Genomic DNA, 20403 nt, shown 5'->3' on the forward strand with positions numbered 1-20403 from the left:
CAAATTATGTCAAACCAGCATTTCTTGTTGCATGAACTTCACATTGCTCCCTTCATCTAGAAACATTTGCTTGAACAAACATTTTCACCAGAGGTGATCAACACAGCTCAGTTACTCGCTGTTAGGAAGGACTTGTATATGCAGGCAGGGTTTTTTCTGCTACATTAGCACTCAACTTGATAATTCAGCTGGAAAATAAATACATTTATTCTTTCAGTGAGCCACTTGCACAAAACTAATATTTCACTGCAATAAACTAAATTTTATTTTTAAATAGATAGTAAAAGGGCCATTTTAAATAAAAGACAACTTTTATTTAAAATAAATGCATTTATACATGTTTTCAAAATTAATGTTATGCTCCACTTAGGAGTTGGTGGCACAATTTCAGCTAGCTGTTACAATGAAACATGATATAATTAAGCAAGACTCAAAAAATTAATTTTCTTCTATTAAACTTTTAGTGTTACCGATCGATGCCTGCAAAAGCATATTAAAAGCGAATACATTGTAAGTACATTCTGTAACTGATTTGTGATGCTATAGATTAAAAACTGTACAATTATATAAAACTTGTGTTTTTACATTAGTTACATGAGAAAAACAAATACTTCATATAGAATTACTTCATAATGTACTGGAAAGATTTTATATCTTAAGAAAATAAAAGAGGTAACTAATGCTGGTGATTAAAACAGCTTCACATAATACTATAAAGTGTAAAAAAAAAGTTTGGCAATATAAAGAACAATATGTAAATGAAACTAATAAACAGACATTCAGGTAAGCAAGCTAAAAACAATGAGCTGTGTATTTTTGTTTATTTCCAAACAAAACTACCTTCATTTTCAAAGTTTTTGTAGTAGTCTTGGATATGTGTTGGGAATTTTTGCTTTTTTATCTTGAAAGTTAGAAACAGACATCTAAAAGTTTGATAAATATTTTATATGTTCTTTTCTGTCCTTGACATTACACTTTGTGGATAGCTTACATATTATATTATATGGCTTGTTTCAAGGCAAACTTTGAAACAGATTTCAAGGGGTCTTTCAAGTTGCATGTCAGAAGGAGAGATCATGCCAATTCCAAAAGGAGCTGGTTACTGTTAGTGCACATACAGTGTTAACTAAATTTGGTAACTAAAACAAAAAGTCCATGGTAAAAGATTACAGTACGAGGCGCTTGCTGGAATAAGCAGCATATGTTGAGTAACAGCACTCATTTCTAACAAAGGCATTTTAATGGCCTGGATATATGTTTCTTTGATTTGCTGTCACATCCAACCGCTGGTAAGCTTAAAGAACATATCTTCATCCAAGCTTTCATTCTGGTCTTTAGCTCGCGTCGACAAGAAGATGTAACCACCAATGAATTCGTGAACTACTTTGCAGTCAATATCACCACAGATAAAAGAAAGCCGAACGTCATCTGCAAACTCGACAGTCACCTAAGAGTGGACACAGAACATGTAACACATTTATAAAAGCTACTGGTACTTTCTCCCTCCGACAGGTCAGTAGGATAAAATGAAAAATATGAATTCCCATCTTTAGAAGCCTCAAAAAGAAATCACTCAAGGTGAAGACGCTTCCTTTTCCAGCAGATTTGTTGCTGTTTTTTGATAAACATGCTTTGCAATTCTTATTCAATACTAATACTCCATGTTGCATTTTCAATAATTGCCTGTTCTTTAATAAGTTTTATTTGGCCAAAAGGTACACCAAGAAATGAATTTGTCTAATATAGAAATGTTATTTTAATCCACTTGCTGTTTTATACTAGCTTACCGTTGTGTAAATTCTATGTTGGAACATCAACTCAAATTATTGCGCAACATGAAAATCTACTTAAGGGCAATGATAGGAGAAGAACCAAAATTTAAAAACTGGGAGAAAAAAATTTAGAATTTGTTTCCTCTTTCATGTTGTTTCCTGTATCTCAACATTAAAGGTTGCAAGATCAGTTATAATATTTTTACATCAAATTATTCCCATCCCATATGCTCTATATACTCTATGTACTATGTATCAAATAACTGACTAGAATCTATAATAATGTGCACTTTCAAATGTATTTGATTCATCTGCAATTAAAACTTGAGATATTTCAAGCTTGATTTTGTTACTTGTACATGATATCTGATTCTGCTGCTTGTCTCACATAACCATTGATCAAGTATAACTATACAAAATACATATTGTGATAACATCCAAGTTATAATAACCTAAGTTGCCAAGTTTCAAGTTTCTTTAAAATGCGAAGGATTTAGTACAGTTCTAATTAAATCATACCATTTTGATCTCCCAATTTACATTCCACTGTTTCATGTTGCTGAACCTCCATGTCTTGATTGCATCTCCGGTGCTTGAATCCATCCTGATCAACCTATTGTAGGCTATGCCAATCAGATCATCTTTCTTACTTCCTTGAAATCTAAATTGTAACATATTTAATTACATTTTTACAGAAAAATTCATTGGATGACAGCAAAAACATTCAATACATTCTTCATAAATGCCATATATTGCAACAGCCTAAAGTACAACAAAATACTGAACAAATATTAAAAATTATTCTTTGAAAACTATTCATTTTACATTTGTTTTCACTGCATGTTGCAGCAAAACACCAAGCCCATAAACGTAAACTACAAGTTCCCAGAAATGCAAGTGATCACACAGCACAAGTCCTTCAATAAATTTTAAAATATCTGGTCTTTTCAAGAAAATCCAAAAAATAAAGTATCAAATATTCTAGAACTGATTGTTTGAAATTAAAATTGCTTGTGCAAGATCAAAATTTGATGTAGCCAACCATTTTAAACAGCAAGACTACTTATGATAGAAATTAGCAACTTTTTTGAAATAAAATCAGAATAACCCATCTCGAGTAGAAACCAGTCCATTCGTAATAACTTTTGCTGAAGTAGCAGCAAATGTATCGACCATTTTAGTCCAGAGGAAGACTAATTGCAAAGAGATATTTCTGTGAACAGTTTTTTTCATATTTAAATGAGGTTTCTAAAGGCCCATTTGATAGTCAGTGCTGAATTTTTAAATATTAAATTTCATTGCAGTCCAGTAGGGGTGCCATGGTGGCTTTGCAATTAGCACTGCTGCTTCACAGAACCAGGAAACAGAGTTAGATTTCCTTTGCGTGCTTCAGTTTCCTCTCACAATTCAAAAATGTGCATGTTAGGTGGATTGGCCATGCTAAATTGTCCATTGTGTCCAGTGATGTGTAAATTAGGTGGATTAGCCGTGAGAAATACAGAGTGATCGGCGGGGAGGTCTGGCCGGGATGCTCTTCAGAGAGTCAGGATGGACTGGCTGGGCTAAATGGCCTGTTTCCACACTGTAGGGATTCTGTCTACAAGAAAGTGAATCAGCCACAACCTAAGATATAACACTGCAGCCATTTATAAAAACATCATTTACTTTACAGCCTACAGTAAAGTGATGATGACAATTACTGTATTCAAACTGGTAAGCAATACTCCAGGGAATTTCCACAGGAGGTATCTCTCAAAAATGATGTATTTAAGTGGTTCGTTTTTAATCTGTCTGCATTGCTGACTTTTCTGATGCAACTTCAGAACACAAAATACAGGCACTTCAAGTAAAGACAATCTGCTTCTGAAATGTGTTTAAAGTGAGGATGGTTGACAAGTAGATTGATTCCAGAGTGTGATACTGGAAATGCACTACCAGTCAGGGAGCATCCGAGGAGCACCAGAATCGACATTTCAGGCATAAGCCCTTCACCAGGAAGAAGCTCATTCCTGATGAAGGGAGTTTGCCCAAAATGTCGGCTTGTCTGCACAGATGCTGCCTGACCGGATGTGCTTTTCCAGCCCCACACTCTTGAATCGGATCTCCAGCAGCTGCAGTCCTCACTTCCTCCAAGTAGACTGTCTGATCACCCAAGGAGGATTATAAATTTATCACTTATAAAGCAACAATAATTTCAGTTATTCAATTTATTGATGATCTAAAGGTTAAGAGGTAGAAACTCTGCATGTTCTCAAAAGCATGTGGCGTAGTTGTGCAACAACAAAATATACTATACTTCCATGCAACTCATTCAACTTACTGCACAGTAATTTGGGAAAATATGAAACTGTCCATTTTGGCAAATAGAATAAAAAAGTATATTAGCTAAAAGATAAGAGATTGCAGTACTGTGAGGTAGAGAGGGATTTGGGTGTTCTAGTGCATGAATTATAAAAGACTGTAGAAGTATGAAGGTACAGCAAATAACAAGGAAAATTGCTAGAATGTTATCATTTATTGTGAGGATCATTGAATACAAATATAGGCAAGTTATTCTTTAATTCCTGGGGGTTCTGGTGAGACTGAATTGGAATACTGTGTACAGTACACAGTCTCCTCATTGAAAGAAGGATGTACATGTTTTGGAAACAGTTTAGGGGCTGGGTTGTTTTATGAGGAAAGGTTAAGGAAGCTAGATATATATTTGCTGGAGTTTACAAAACTAACAGGTGACTCAGTTGAAACATTAAGGATCTTGGTCAGGTTATTGTGGAGAGGATGTTTCCTCTTATCAGAGAATCTAGTAGTAGGAGACACTCATTTAAAATTCTGATGATACAATTATGGAGGTATATTTTGTCCTGGTTTTTTTTGAAGAGACGTTTTGATCCATAGGTGATGAGCTGCCTCTTCCAAGCCAATAAACAACTTGTGAGGCCTTAGGTTTTTATTTAAAGTTGGAACAATAGAAGCAGCATGAATGGGTGGAGTTAAGTTTCCACAGAATCAGGGTTTTAGTTTAGCTACCAGTAGCTGTTGGGATTTTGAAGCTGATGGTGGAAGCTGCTACATCACTCTCTTTCTCTCTCTCTCACTGTATGTGGAGCTAAGCTTGGGTTCTCTCTCTGTCTCACATAATTCTTGCAGCAATCTGTTTTACTGACTTTGTTTTTGTCAAGGGTGTGTCTATGGGATGTTACTATATTGGAACAGTTGCTGTTTAGTAGTAAATAACCTTTTATTTTGTTAAGTTTTCTAACTGAGTTAAAGTTATACCAATTCTTTATTTTGCTTGTTTTTTAACCATACAGTAGGGATAAAGTTTGTTTTGCTTAAAGCTAAGTAGTGTAACCAACTAAATTACCTCTGAAACATAGCATTGTATGCTTGTCTTTAAATAAAATTTAGGGTCTAGGTTATCTCCATGATATATTCAAAGGGGATTTGGTCTGCTCCACAACAAAATTAGGAGTAGGAGGCCATTCAATCCTGCTTTGCCATTCAATATGATCATGGATGATCCTCTATCTCAATGCCATATTCGCATTTACATGTGATCTCCATTGATGCTTTTAAGATCTAAGAACCTCCATCTTTCTTTGGACTTGGTCTCCACAGGCTTCCGTGGTACAGAATTTCACCGGTTCATTACCCTTTGAATGAAGAAATATTTCCTCATCTCAGTGCTAAAAGGTCTACCCCTTATTCTGAGACTGCCCACTCGTTCCAGATTCCCCAGCTGCAGAAATTATTCTCCCTGGCATCTGCTCAGTTGAACTTTGGTTGAATTTTGTGTTTCAAACAGATGCCCTCTCATCCCTTTAAATTAGAATGAAAACAGGCCCAGTCTCATAATCGGTCCTCTTGGACAATCCGGTCATCTCCATTATCAACCTATTGAACTTTCACTGCAATCTCTCTATGATAAGTATATTGTTTCTAATGGAAGGAAATCAAAGCTATTCACAGGTATGATCTCACCAAGGCCCTGTATTACTGCAGTAAGACATCCCTACATCTGAACTCAAATCTCTTACAATGAAGGCCTATGTAACATTGACATCCCCAATGAAAGTAGACAGGTACAACAAGCAATTTGGAAGGCAGTTAACTCAGTTGGCTGGATAGCTGGTTTGCAAAGCAGTGATGCCAGCAGCATGGGTTTCATTCAGCATCAACTGTAGTTACCATGAAGGGCTCATCTTAACGTCTCCCATCACCTGACCCTCAGGTTAAATCACCACGAGCTTTACTAACGAGAGAATAGCCCTATGGTCTGGTAATATTATGACAAGTTACCTTTAATTTAATTGACACCTTGTACATCCATAGTTCTTTATATATTACTATTTATATAATGCTCTTTCGTTCTGTTTCTCACGCTGCAGATTATAACTTCACATTTAGCCATGTTGTACTGCATCTGCCAAGTGTTTGCCCACTAACTTAACTTGCCTAAATCACCTTGAAACCTCCTTGCATCCTCCTCACAACACACAATTCTGCCAAGTTTTGTGTCATCAGCAAACTTGGAAATGTTGTATGTGTTTTCCCTCATCCAGGTCATACGTATTATGAATAACCTGGGACCCAAGCACTGATCCTCGTCATACCTATCTGGTCACTGCCTGCCACTTGGAAAATATCCAGTTTATTCCCATTCTTTGCTTCCTGTTTGTCAAGCAATTCTCAATGCATGCTAACATAATATCCCCAATCCCAAGTGCTTTAAACTTTGCCCATTAACTTCTTATGAAAAGACCTTATCAAGAGCCATCTGAGAATTTAAATAGACCCTATTCACCAGCTCTCCCTTATCTATTCTACAAGTTACATCTTCAAGAAACTCTACTAGATTTGTCAAGCATCATTCCTCTTTCCAAACCTACACTTTCCAAATGTTTGTTGTCATGTCTTCTAACTGGTCTGTAAATAATTTTTCTCCCCCTCTCCCATTTTAAAGTATTGCAGTTACATGTGGCACCCATCAATCTGTAGGAACCCCACCAGAGTCTATATAATTTAGGAAGATAACTATGAATACATCCAATATTTCCAGAGAGACAAGGCAAATTCTTTTCTCACTGAAGACAGTAGGTCTTTGGAATTCTCTTTCAGAAAAGACAACTCAAGCGGAGGATTTGAATATTTTTAAGACAAAGGTGGATAGATTCTTGGTGGGGGGGGGCGGTGCAGTTGGAAGATTATTGGATACAGGTAGGAAAGTGGATTTGATGCTACGATCAGGTTATCAGATCTTATTAACTGGTGGAGCAGGTTCAAGGGACCAAATATGTTCAAATGTTTATGTTTGCATTTAAGTGGGAAATGTAGAACAATCCCATGGACACATGTTTCCTTTATTTCTCCTCTCAGCGATTGTACTTCAAATCCAAACTTACTGATTAGAAACGGCAATGAATACAATCAAAATCCATACCCTTCCAGTGTTCTGTCCAGAGCAACTAAATGGCGTTTGAGTTATGGATGTCATCTTTTGGTATATACCAGGAGTTTACCACTATCTTGTGGCAGGTAGGAACTTAAATAATGTCATTAAGTTGATTTGCAACAAGCCCCGGCAACTTAGTATGTAGCTACAGGTTTGTCAAATAGGAGCTTATATAAAATGTTTTCCAATGTGGATGTGGCCTCACAGCAGCTACATACTCCACAGAAGATGGGACAGAGTATCTGGGATCAACTGAGGTGGGGTAATGGAAAATAAATCTAATATATTTATTGGAATTATTGGAATGAATTCAGCTAATGTTATTTTTGAAACAGAGCTAGTCAAGATCCAAATTTCCTTTGAATAAAAAGCAACATTAAGGATACACTAAAGTTTTCGCCCCATCCTACCCTTTGATGAAAAATTTCCTTCAGCTGATGACTCATTATAATACAGACAAGAAAACGAGTGTAGAACCCTCCATTATTTATTTAAAAATCAATATCATAGTAACTTCAATGGCTGCCAGAGAAGGTTGACACAAGTCTTTGTATTCAAAAGTTGGAAATTACTGCAAGCATTCAGGTTGCTATTAGATAATTTATAATTTGTTAAAGTTTTAACAACATTACCTTGCAATGAAGTGAGTGATACCAAATTCAGGAAGTGACTGCCAAGCCTGGATAAACCTCATCTTCGCTTCAATGAGACTCATCTGAGCTACATTCTGATGGGCCTCAAGAATTCTGGCAGAGATCTAAAGAAAAAAAATACCAAATTATAAAATCATTAATTGCCTTAGCAATGGATATCAGAACAGCACCGAACAAGAAGGGCAAAAAAAAAGGAATAGTAAAAACCAGAGTAATAAGGTTAGAAACATAGACACATCTATGTCTATAAAAAGTTAGTTTTCTTTTAGAAAAAAACATTCATCAGAAAAAACATCCACCGTCACATGATCACAGGTCAACCAAATTGGTAGCTGTGCAGTCATGTAAACAGTCTTACATTTATGTTAATGCCTTTTATCTCAAAATTAATTTCCGCCAAGACATTTTAATGTCAAGGAAGGAACACACTTTAATATTAATTCTTCAATGCCAGATCTTTTTTTTAAATGACTGAGCTTACAATATTCTCATTTATTGATTATCCTTTATCTCCCACTTTGGATCCAGTGGAGGTTTTCACTTCAATATCAACATTTAACATTTCTGACACACAAAGGAGCCCACATACATAACACAAAAACATTCATCCCATCACAGTGACTGAACTGTCCACTTACCAAATCCCTTACATAGCCTGGCTGAAGAGGGCAGCATGAAGAGGGAAAAGGAAGTTGAAAGAAAATGCAGTGAGAATAAGGCAACCAAAGCACTCAAACAGCTTTTCACACCCATCGATCTGCCTCCCACCCACTCAGGAATAAAACCCAAAATGAATTACTAATGTTTCTGCAACTTCAATGAAGATGAAATCCTAAACATACAATGCAAAAAGAATCCAATGAAAAAGTACCAACATAAATTCTTGTGCTGTGAATACTCTTTAATTCCCAAGTAGTTAACATTTTTTTTGTTTTGGGGCAAACGTACCATAAACATCTCATTTGCAAAAGAAGTATTCAACTAAAGATCTGCACTGGTTTGAAACTATATAACTCAGCTTAAGGACACAGTAAAATAGTAATAATCAAACTTTTAGAAAACTAACTGGAATTAAATGAGTAAACTCAAATATGGTAGACCGTTTACATATCAAGTAAAAACTAATGTCTGCCATGTGCTCTTCACATCTCTTTCTGAATTATTGACTTTAGAAATACAAAAGTAATTCCTTTGCAAGCATAGTTTAGCTAAAATTACTATGGCATTATGCACATCTCATGGAAACCAGAAATGATTAATATTATGTAAATGAGAATATAGCTCACATTTGAACTTCATACAGTAATTGATAAAATGGCATTTTGTTTTGTAGACTTTCTTTCCCTACATTACAACGTTGTGAAGTTTACAGACAGTTTCAGTATTAAAGGTACCATATAATTATATAAATACAAATGTCTTGAAAAAAGTATGAATATTGATAAAATACACAATTATGATTTTTCACGATGAGAGAGGATAGGGGTTACCTTGGGTTAAATGCTAGATTTATTTTGTCCTGCGTATACATATGTGGGTTTGGATGTCACAAGTACAACTTCAAAATTTGAGGATTATCCAGAAATAAAAGGTTTGGCTAAAAGTATAAGCCTTTTGAAGATTTTAAGACAATAGACTACTAGTAGAATTTGTAGCATGGATCCATATGCAATTAAATGTGAATAAATGGGAGGCAATATATTTTGGGAGAAGTATTATAAATCTTCATCGAACAGTGTATATAACAGTGGGACATGAGGCTCAGCTCAAGTTGCTTACTTAGTGAAAGTACAAGTAAAAATGCCCAAAAGAATCACAGGCTTAGAAAGAGGCTCTGGCAGTGTCACAACCTAAAACATTAAAACCGTCAACAGATACTGCCAAGTCTTGAAAACTGCGTTCATTTCATGATTTGGAAATGCTGGTGTTGAACTGGGGTGTACAAAGTTAAAAATCACACAACACCAGGTTAGAGTACAACAGGTTTAATTGCAAGCACTAGCTTTTGGAGCGCCGCTCCTTCATCAGGTGAAAGCCAGTGCTTCCAATTAAACCTGTTGGACTCTAACTTGGCATTTATTTCAGACTTTCTTATTAAGCAACAGAATAAATTCAGATATGCAGAAACTGTAATTTAGAAAAGCAAAAGATGGATGCTGGATATCTGAAATAAAGACAAATGCAAGTAGAATGGCATATTTGGCACCAACTATAAAGAAAGAAATAGGCTGAAAATTAACACATAGCTGACACTTGAGATACTGAGACTATTTCCATGAGAGAAGAAAAAGCTGAGGGCATTTAATAAAAATCCATGTTGTGGGGTGTTGTGAGAATGGACAGGAAACAAAACCTGTTGAGGATCATAAATTAATTTCACTATGAGCAAAAAGAAAAGCTTCATGATGTTACAGAGTCATACAGCATGGAAACAAACTCTTCAGTCCAGCTCATCCATGCTGACCAAGTTTCTCCAAATTAAAACACCGTCTCACTTGTCTGCATTTTGCCCATGTCCCTCTAAATTTCAAATGTCTTTTAGCCTAGTGATGGGAGATAAGGAAATAGCAGGAGAACTTAACAAGTACTTTGCGTCAGTTTTCACAGTGGAAGACAGGAGTAATATCCCAAAAATTAAAGGGTGTCACGGGGCTGAGTTGAGTATGGTTGCCATTACGAAAGAGATAGTGCTAGAAAAGTTAAAAAGTCTTAAAATTGATAAATCTCCTGGCCCCGATGGGATACACCCTAGAGTTCTGAGAGAGGTTGCTGAGGAAATAGCAGAGGCATTGGTTGAGATCTTTCAAGAGTCACTGGAGTCAGGAAAGGTCCCGGACGATTGGAAGATGGCTGTAGTAACCCCCTTGTTCAAGAAAGGATCAAGGCAAAAGATGGAAAATTATAGGCCAATCAGCTTAACCTTGGTTGTTGGTAAAATTCTAGAATCCATCATTAAGGATGAGGTTTCTAAATTCTTGGAAGAGCAGAGTCTGATTAGAACAAGTCAACATGGATTTAGTAAAGGGAGGTCATGCCTGACAAACCTGTTGGAATTTTTTGAAGAGGTAACAAGTAGGTTAGACCAGGGGAACCCAGTGGATGTGGTCTATCTGGACTTTCAAAAGGCCTTTGATAAGGTGCCACACGGGAGACTGCTGAGCAAGGTGAGGGCCCATGGTGTTCGAGGTGAGCTGCTGGGATGGATTGAGGATTGGCTATCTAACAGAAGGCAGAGAGTTGGGATAAAAGATTCCTTTTCAGAATGGCAGCCGGTGACGAGCGGTGTCCCGCAGGGTTCGGTGCTGGGGCCACAGCTGTTCGCATTATATATTAATGATTTGGATGAGGGAACCGGGGGCATTCTAGCGAAGTTTACCGATGATACAAAGTTAGGTAGACAGGCAGGTAGTACTGAGGAAGTGGGGAGGCTACAGAAGGATCTAGACAGGTTGGGAGAGTGGTCCAGGAAATGGCTGATGGAATTTAACGTGAGCAAGTGCGAGGTCTTGCACTTTGGCAAAAAGAATATAGGAATGGACTACTTTCTAAATGGTGAGAAACTTAATAAAGCCAAAGCACAAAGGGATCTGGGAGTGCTAGTCGAGGATTCTCTAAAGGTAAACATGCAGGTTGAGTCTGTGATTAAGAAAGCGAATGCAATGTTGTCTCTTATCTCAAGAGGGTTGGAATATAAAAGCAGAGATGTACTACTAAGACTTTATAAAGCTCTGGTTAGGCCCCATTTGGAGTACTGTGTCCAGTTTTGGTCCCCACACCTCAGGAAGGACATACTGGCACTGGAACGTGTCCAGCGGAGATTCACACGGATGATCCCTGGAATGACAGGTCTAGCATATGAGGAACGGCTGAGGATACTGGGGTTGTATTCGTTGGAGTTTAGAAGATTAAGGGGAGATCTAATAGAGACGTACAAAATAATACATGGCTTTGAAAAGGTGGATGCTAGAAAATTGTTTCTGTTAGGCGAGGAGACTAGGACCCGTGGACACAGCCTTAGAATTAGAGGGGGTCATTTCAGAACGGAAATGCGGAGACATTTCTTCAGCCAGAGAGTGGTGGGCCTGTGGAATTCATTGCCACGGAGTGCAGTGGAAGCCGGGACGCTAAATGTCTTCAAGGCCGAGATTGATAGGTTCTTGTTGTCTAGAGGAATTAAGGGCTACGGGGAGAACGCTGGCAAGTGGAGCTGAAATGCGCATCAGCCATGATTGAATGGCGGAGTGGACTCGATGGGCCGAATGGCCTTACTTCCACTCCTATGTCTTATGGTCTAAATGATGTAACTGTACCTGTATCTAACACTTCCTGTGGGAGTTCATTCCATATACACAGCGTGAAAAAGTTGCTTCTCAGGTCTCTTTTAAATCTTTTTCCTCTCACCTTAAAATTATGCCATTGACCTTTGAACTCCGATTTGCTATTCACCTTATAAAATGCCCCTCACAATTTTATATCCTCTATAAAATGTCACCCCTCAACATCCTACGCTCTCGTAAAAATGTCTCAGCTTATCCAGCTTCTTATACTTCAAACCCTCCTGTCCTGGTAACATCCTTTTAAATCTTTTCTGCACTCTCTCCAATTTAATAATATCCTTCCTGTAGCAGGGCAACCAGAACCGTACACATTACTCCAAAAGTGGCCTCAGCAATGCCCTACAATCTCAACGTGACGTCCTAAATCCTAAACTCAATGGAAACATCGGTCCTTCTGAAAGTGATGGGACAAAGCTAATGTGAAAATATTTCAGAGATGACTGCAGTACATAACACTAAGCACATTCTGGCTAAAATTCTGACAGCCTTCTGCATTGCTTGCACTTGCACAACTTTGATACTAGCCCCATGAACTCAATTTAGCATTCTCTCATTAACTTATAAGCATACATTCCAGAAATTCCCCAAATGCTCACAACAAGCTAATTCTTCTTTTTCTAAAACTAATTAACAGGTTGTGATAATTATGATTAGCATATAACTACTTTACCTTTAACAGCAGCAGAGTGAAGGGACGACAAGAAGCAGCGAGAAATCAACATTCTCCATTTACAGTAATAAACTTAAAAACCTTAGCTCCAAAATTATATACAGAGGAACCTCGATTATCCGAATATCAATTATCCAAATATTGGATTATCTGAAGGAGATGTCAAGGTCCCGATAGAAACGTTACATGAAAGAGGTGTTTCCAACACTGATCGCGCCTTTTTTTAGATTAAAAACGAACTCGGCTTACTGAAATGCTGCCGAGAACAGTCCTGAACATCGATGGGAGCCCAGGCACCATCTCCAAATGGCTGACCTCTCACCCTTCCTCTCTCTCCCCACACTTTCCCTGGAGTTCTACTCAGGAGTGTACCCAAATCCCCCCTTCCCCAGATAATCTCTCCAACATTTTCCTATACATGGCAAAGTTGGAACTTGTCAAAATGTTGCAATAAAAAGTTGTGTGTGGGGGGCTGCACATGTATGTGTATGTGTGTGTGTGTGTGTGTGTGTGTGTGTGTGTGTGTGTGTGTGTGTGTGTGTGTGTGTGTGCGTGCGTGCGTTCGCTCTATTTGGAGACTCACCCCAACCCCCAAAGGCAGCAGTCTTGTTGTTGGTGTCCAGTCCGGCTGCCCAGTTGGTGTAGAAGGGGAGGGGTTGGTGCAAACAGGTGGCGGGGTTGGGGGCAGGCAGGGGTGGACTGGAGGGCTAGGTGGGGTTGGGGGCCGGATGGGAGATGTGGTTGGGGGGGGGGGGGGGGGCGGGGAAGGCAGACGGGGTTGGATGTGGCCAGACAGGGATGGCACTCGACATTGTAATAATTCACTAATCCAAGGAAAAAACCTAAGCTCCACTGCAGATGTGGCAGCCAGGGCACCATTGTTTGCCCTTTCTTTATCTTCTAACTAACTCAGTCTTGTTGACTCTGTAGCCTAAATTGGTCATTTGGGGTGATAGAAATACATTATTCCCTTCTAAGGTATATGCCTGCCTGGGAGAAACATCTAAGGACTATGTCCAAGGTCTCTAAGTGCTCCTTATTGGTTTTCCCTGCGAGAAGCATGTCATCTAGACAAATGGTAACCTGGGGTAGACTTTGTAAAATGCTCTTCATCATCCACTGAAAAATAGCACAGGCTGACGATACCCCAAACGGCAGTCTTGTATATTGGTACAAACTCTTATGGGTATTAACTGTGGCATACTTCTGCGAATCCCCATCTAATCACAAATGCAAGTACGCATTGCACATGTCCAGCTTCATGAACAAAAGCCACCCCTGCCAGGTTTGTGTAAAAATCCTCTATATAAGGGATTCGATATTTATCCAGCTGCAAAATGCAGTTTACCGCTTGTTAAAAGATCCCCACAAAGGCGAACTGACCTGTTGGGCTTTATAATCGGCACGAGCAGTGCTGTCCATTCCACAAACCGGATTATTTTGATGATTCCTTCACTTTCCAACCTTCTGATGTCTGTCTCAACGTTTGCCCATAAGGCAAATGACACTGGTGGGCCTTGCAGAATCATGGAATTGCTTCCTGTCAATATGCAAAGTGGCCTTGGCTACTCTGATAGTCCCTAGACCTTTTTGAAAAAAATCCAAGTATTTCATTAGGAGCTCACTCAGGCAACCATTTTCTAATTGAAAAATGTTGAGCCAATCTCGGTGAATTTTCCTAGGTGAGTTTTGGCCACTCAGGCCATGCCCACATTTTTAAATAAACTTGCCTGATTTAAAAAAGGAAGTACACATCTTTTAGGATTTGGTTGGAGCTCCAGAACCCAATTTTGCAAGGCACAGTTTGTGAAGCCTTGGTATACACCTGACATTTGTAACATTTTTCTGGGACTTCCCAAGCTAAGACGCTATCAAAGTGAGCACAGATGCTTTATTCATAGTTTACCTATTTGCACCTTCTTCTGATTGAATAACCTGTTCTCCCTACCTCCTCACCTTTCACTCTTAACACAGAAGCCGTAAAAATGCAGAACAGGTCATGGTTATATAGCACAGAACAGACTCTCATCGATGCCGACCAGATAGCCAAACTGATCTAGTCCCATTTGCCAGCATTTGGCCCTTATCCCAAGTAATCTTTCCTATTCATATACCCATCCAGATGCCTTTAAACATTGTAATTGCACCAGCCTCCACCAGTTCTTCTAGCATCTCATTTCTTCCTCCCTCCAAACTTATTCAAAATTAAACTCAATCCCTAAACAGAAATCTGACAAAATCTTGCTCTTATAACTCGAAGTATTTGTTTTGAAAAATAAAAAAAAAAGCAGAATGTATCAGATGAATGTTTAAAGCTCTGAACTTTGTAACCTTGGACTTGATCATTGCTGTACAAAGTCTGTACAGATATCCTGTGCATTGCCTAGTACATTGCTGCATATTTTTGGTGACTCATTCTGCTGGACAAATTCGAGGAATACAAAAGCTCATTTATATCAAATCACGCTGGTTTGGTGTGAAACAAACTTTTTCTTTCCTGTTTTTTTGTCATTGTAAGACTTCTGCCAACAGGAAGGAACTGTTACATGGGTAGCAATAACTGCCCTCAAATATATCACTCTTCCCAGATCGGAAATGCCAGCAGAGTGAAACACAGCTGAACCAGGAATCTTTGCATAGCTTCTCAGTGCAGGAATTTGTATTTGTAATTTTTCACCATTTGGGTTATCCATGCAAATCGTGGAAGCACCATTAACCAATCTCTAAATTGACATCTGGATAATAAAATAAGGCTTATCAGGAGGTGTGCAAACAAAAAGACTCCTCACTATTGTGTGTTTCACCCTTACCTATTACTTGACCAAATATTGTATAAAAGGGGATTTGTACATGTGCCTGCATCATTCAACCACTCTTCAGTGCTTTACATACTGAATTTACTGCTGGTGGTGCCAGAAAATAACTGGATCTCTGTAGGACAGGTCTAAAGATGCTCAAATTCAAACATTTCAACTATTAAAAATGAGGCTGTTCTTCTGTCTGTAATTTATAGCTGCAGCCTTCAAATAAGGCAGAAATTATCTTGAAATTTAGTATTTGTTTAAATAGTAATCTTTTATGATAATAAAATTGCAGTTATAACTTTCAATGCCCCCACACTTGTGAAGTCATGCATTTCACGTGATAAATCAGAGCACATGTACATTTTCCAGCAGTAATCAAAGTGGATCATATTACAACTGCATACAGAATGAGTACATAATATCATCAGTTACAATAGGCTCTGAATCTGTCTCAGGCTAACATTTTCAAAAAAGGATTTCCTCCTCAAACAACTATTACTTGATCTTTCAAGGCTTCATAAATAGACATGGAGAAATTCACTACCCCTGAAGCAGTTTGGGTAATGGCAAGAAAGTTGGGAACATACAGGCAACAATGAAAAAAAAATCAGAATTTTCTCTACATCGAGAATCTAAGTTTTCCCTTAAGGTTTCATCAAATGAGTGGAGATTACCTTCCTTCCATGCATTTGCATCTCTTTACTCACTCGACTCACCTCATTTGCATGCAGTATACAATTCTGCTCTCCTTCATTAAGAAACAACACAGCACCAACTCCTCACATTAAAGTCAGAATGATAACTTGGAGGCAGCTCGCAGCTGACTTTCGAGCAAGCAGATAATCACCTTCACCAGAATGACCATGTACTCTCCATGGACACCACCTTCGCTGCCTGCCCTTGTCCGTGGGAGGGCATCAGCAAACCTCCAGGCTCACTACATTATCATGGTGCCTTTGACAAGGTCCCTCATGTCAGGCTGATACAAAAGTAACTTGGGATCAACGGTGAGCTGGTAAGATGGATACATAACGGATTTGATCACAAAAGGCAGAAGCTGTTTTTCTGACTGGAGATTTGTCACCAGTGGTCCTCCATGGGGATCAGTGTTGTTTGTAATATATTGGAGGGGAATGTAGGTGGTCTGATTATTAAGTTTACTTGTATATCCGGTGCTCTCGATGTAGTCTTCTCTACATCAAATAGACCTAGTGCAAACCCGTGGTACAGTACAGAGAACATCTCTGGTTCATACGCATCAACCAACTCCACCTTCCAATAGCCATCCACTGCAACTCCCCCTCCTAATCACCGGAGGACATATCTATTCTGGGCCTCCTCCACCACCTACACAAGGCCACCCACAAATTGGAGAAGGAATACTTCATCTTCCACCATTGGAACTTACAACCACATGGCATGAACATTGAATTTACCAGTTTCCCTATCTTCCCTCCCCACCCCACCCAGGTCAAGCCCTGACTCAGATCCACCCTCTTGACCTGACCTTTCAGTCCATCTTCCTTCCCACCAACCTATCACCATCACCTCCTACCTTCGCCCATCTATCACCATTCCACCTACGGTTCCCAAGTCCCACCCCCCAATTTATCTCTCATCAACCCCCCCACCACCCCCCCTCCCCAGCCCCAGTCCTGACCGAAATATTGACATTCTTGCTCCTCAGATGCTGTCTGAACTACTGTGCTTTTTCCAACGCCACACTTTATCAACTCAGTTCAGCATCAGATTTGGGGAGCTGTGGATTTTGAGGAGGATTGCTAGAGGATACAGCAGGATCTAGATAGGCTGGAGACTTGGGTGGAGAAACGGCAATTGAATTTTAATTTGGACAAATGTGAGGTGATATTTTAGAACATGTAATGCAGGAGGGAAGTATACAGTTAATGGCAAAACTCTTAGAAGCACACAGAGTTATTTGGCCTACATGTCCACAGACCTTCAAAGTGGCAACACAATGAATAAGGTAGTCAAGAGGACATATGGTCATGGAATAGAGTAAGTGGAAAGTCATGCTGCAGCTTTATAGAACTTTAGTCAGGTCATATTTGGAATGTTGTGTCCTGTTCTAATCGTCAGTCTATCATAAAAATATGGGGGCTTTAGAGAGGGTACAGAAAAGGTTTACCAGGATGTTACCTGATTTAGAGGGTATGAGCTATGAGAAGAGATTGGACAAACTTGATTTGTTTTCATTTCAATGTAGAAGGCTGAGGGGTGACCAGACAGAAGCTTACAAATTTATGACAGGCATGGATAGGATAGATTATCAGAAACTTCTTCCCAGACTACTAATGTCATTTACTAATGGCTTAGGTTTAAGGTAAAGGGGCAAGTTTAAAGAAGATGTGGGAGGTAAGTTTTTGCTTTTACACAGAGAAAGTGCCTAGAACATGCTGCCAGAGGTGGTGGTAGTAGCAGATATAACAGCAACATCCGGTAGGCATCTTAACGTATGTGAATAGGCAAGGAATAGAAGGATATGGACTGCTTAGAGGCAAAAAGTTTTTAATTTAGAAAGACTTGATTTGGACGTGACCATAGGAGGTATGGTTAGTAAGTCTGCATATGCCACCAAAATTGGAAGTATAATTGACAGCAAAGAAGGTTACCTCAAAATACAATGTGATCGTGATCAGATGGACTAATAGGCTGTAGGGTGTCAGATGGAGTTTAATTTAGATAAATGCGAGATGCTGCATTTTGGAAAGACAAATCTTAGCAGGATTTATATACTTAATGGTAAGTCCTCAGGAATGTTGCTGAACAAAGAGGCCTTGGAGTGCAGGTTCATAGTTCCTCGAAAGTGGAGTTGCAGGCAGATAGGATAATGAGGAAGGTGTTTGGTATGCCTTCCTTTATTGGTCAGAGCTTTGAGTATAGGACATTGGTTAGGCCACTTTTGGAATATTGCGTACAATTCTAGTCTCCTTCCTATTAGACAAAGTTGTGAAGCTTGAAAGGGTTCTGAAAAGATTTACAAGAATGGTGCCAAGTTTGGAGGGTTTGAGCTATAGGGAGAGGCTAAATAGGCTGGGGCAGTTTTCCCTAGAGCATCAGAGGCTGAGGGGTGACCTTATAGGAGGTTTATAAAATCATGAGGGGCGTGGTTAGGGTAAGCAGACGACATCTTTTCCCTGGGTGGGGAGTCCAGAACTAGAGTGCATAGGTTTTGGGTGAGAGGAGAAAAATTTAAAAGGGACCTAAGGGGCAACTTTTTCACATTGATGGTGGTGCGAGTATGGAATAGGCTGCCAGAGGAAGTGGTGGAGGCTGGTACAACTACAACATTTAAAAGGCATCTGGATGGGTCTATAAACAGGAAGGGTTTAGAGGGATATGGGCCAAGTGCTGGCAAATGGGACTAGATTAGGTTAGGATAGACAACATGGACGAGTTGAACTGAACAGTTTGTTTCCATGATGTACATCTCGATGACACAATGACTTTGTGTATAGGCACACACTTGGTGTGCCGAAGGGCTTGTTCCTGTGCTGTACTGGTCTTCATTCTTTAATCGTTAGATGGAGGACGATGAACAGAAAGGGAGGGTGCAAGGTCACTGGGGACATAGATAGCAACAGGGAACAAGGAGGATTGAATGGGGTAGTCATTCTGTATTTCAGGTGGAGCTAGCATTCACTTGAGACAAAGTTGAAACTTTGCCATCTTTGATCCAAAGTCAATTGAACGATAAATGAGACAAAATGGTTGCTATTGCGTGCAGAGTAGGTGGAGTAAATTAATCTCTCTCTTTGGAGTGTGATAGCACTGTTAAAAAATTATGGTCTAAAGTATTATGCCCGGTGCATAGTTTGTAATAATTACCTTATGTCACATAACTAAATCTCATCAAAATGGCAACTAAAAGTCTTAACCAAGGTTTGCCAGTTCTGAACCACTTGGACTGCAACATTTTGGAGCTGCCACATTTACACACACAACTGCAAGTATGCAAGCACTTGGTCTGTGATGTTCAAGGATAGCCTTATTTGAGAGGAAGGACTGTTATGATAGTGAATTAATGTGCATCACTTCGGTTCTGCAACATACATCTGGATAAGGTTACGAAAGATTTCCTTATCGGGGCATGACAATGCCTCCACGCACATAGACAGGACATAAAATGTCATTTTGTAACGATTGATGCAAGGACTCAGAAGAACTGTTATTGAAATATTGTTCTGTTTGTGACCTTCCCCACAGATTACTAGCTTATGCATCAGACATGGATATTGTAGTCAGTGAATTCCTTGTGGCTTTGCTGCACACAGATAAAGACAGTACTGAAGAAGTGACAGCAATTACAATGTCGTCAAAACCAGCAATCTCTAGTGGCTGCAGGACTGCCTTTGAAAAGGATGAGGAGCAGCAGCAAAGAGCCCCCAAGGAGGCAGAGAAAGGTGACCAGACCTCACGTACACTAATCTCACAACGATCGTCGTTGGCTATCAGGACCAATGATTTCCTTTGCCATCATCACCAAACTGCGTCATCTGCTGCAGTACATTAAGTACTTGGAAAGAATGGACAGTTATCCCAACTCTTTGACAGTGAAAGTTACAGCTATGTTATATCTTCATGCCAGAGGCTTGTTTCAAGGAGCAAGGGGAGCCCTGTGTGGCATTCCCAATCCTCAACCCATAAAGGCATTTAGGTTATTATTAATGCTCAAGCAACCTGACAATCAGATT

General features: G+C 39.2%; 1 protein-coding gene across 5 annotated transcripts in view; it reads right to left on the reverse strand.

Moving 5' to 3' along the window:
- Positions 1 to 292: 292 nt before the first annotated feature.
- fermt2 (FERM domain containing kindlin 2) overlaps positions 293 to 20403 on the reverse strand; it is a 143931-nt gene continuing 123820 nt past the window's right edge. For 3 of the 5 annotated variants that reach the window (XM_072568732.1, XM_072568735.1, XM_072568733.1), the window contains 4 exons: positions 8516 to 8536; positions 7857 to 7981; positions 2292 to 2433; positions 293 to 1447 (listed from right to left, as the gene is read on the reverse strand). In XM_072568732.1, coding sequence (XP_072424833.1) covers positions 1274 to 1447; positions 2292 to 2433; positions 7857 to 7981; positions 8516 to 8536 — 462 coding nt within the window. In that variant the 3' untranslated portion in view covers positions 293 to 1273. The remainder of the gene's footprint in view (positions 1448 to 2291; positions 2434 to 7856; positions 7982 to 8515; positions 8537 to 20403) is intronic. The other 2 variants (XM_072568734.1, XM_072568736.1) reach the window with 1 other exon arrangement.

The sequence above is a fragment of the Chiloscyllium punctatum genome, chromosome 4 (genome assembly GCF_047496795.1).
Source record: "Chiloscyllium punctatum isolate Juve2018m chromosome 4, sChiPun1.3, whole genome shotgun sequence".
Classification (NCBI taxonomy): Eukaryota; Metazoa; Chordata; class Chondrichthyes; order Orectolobiformes; family Hemiscylliidae; genus Chiloscyllium; species Chiloscyllium punctatum.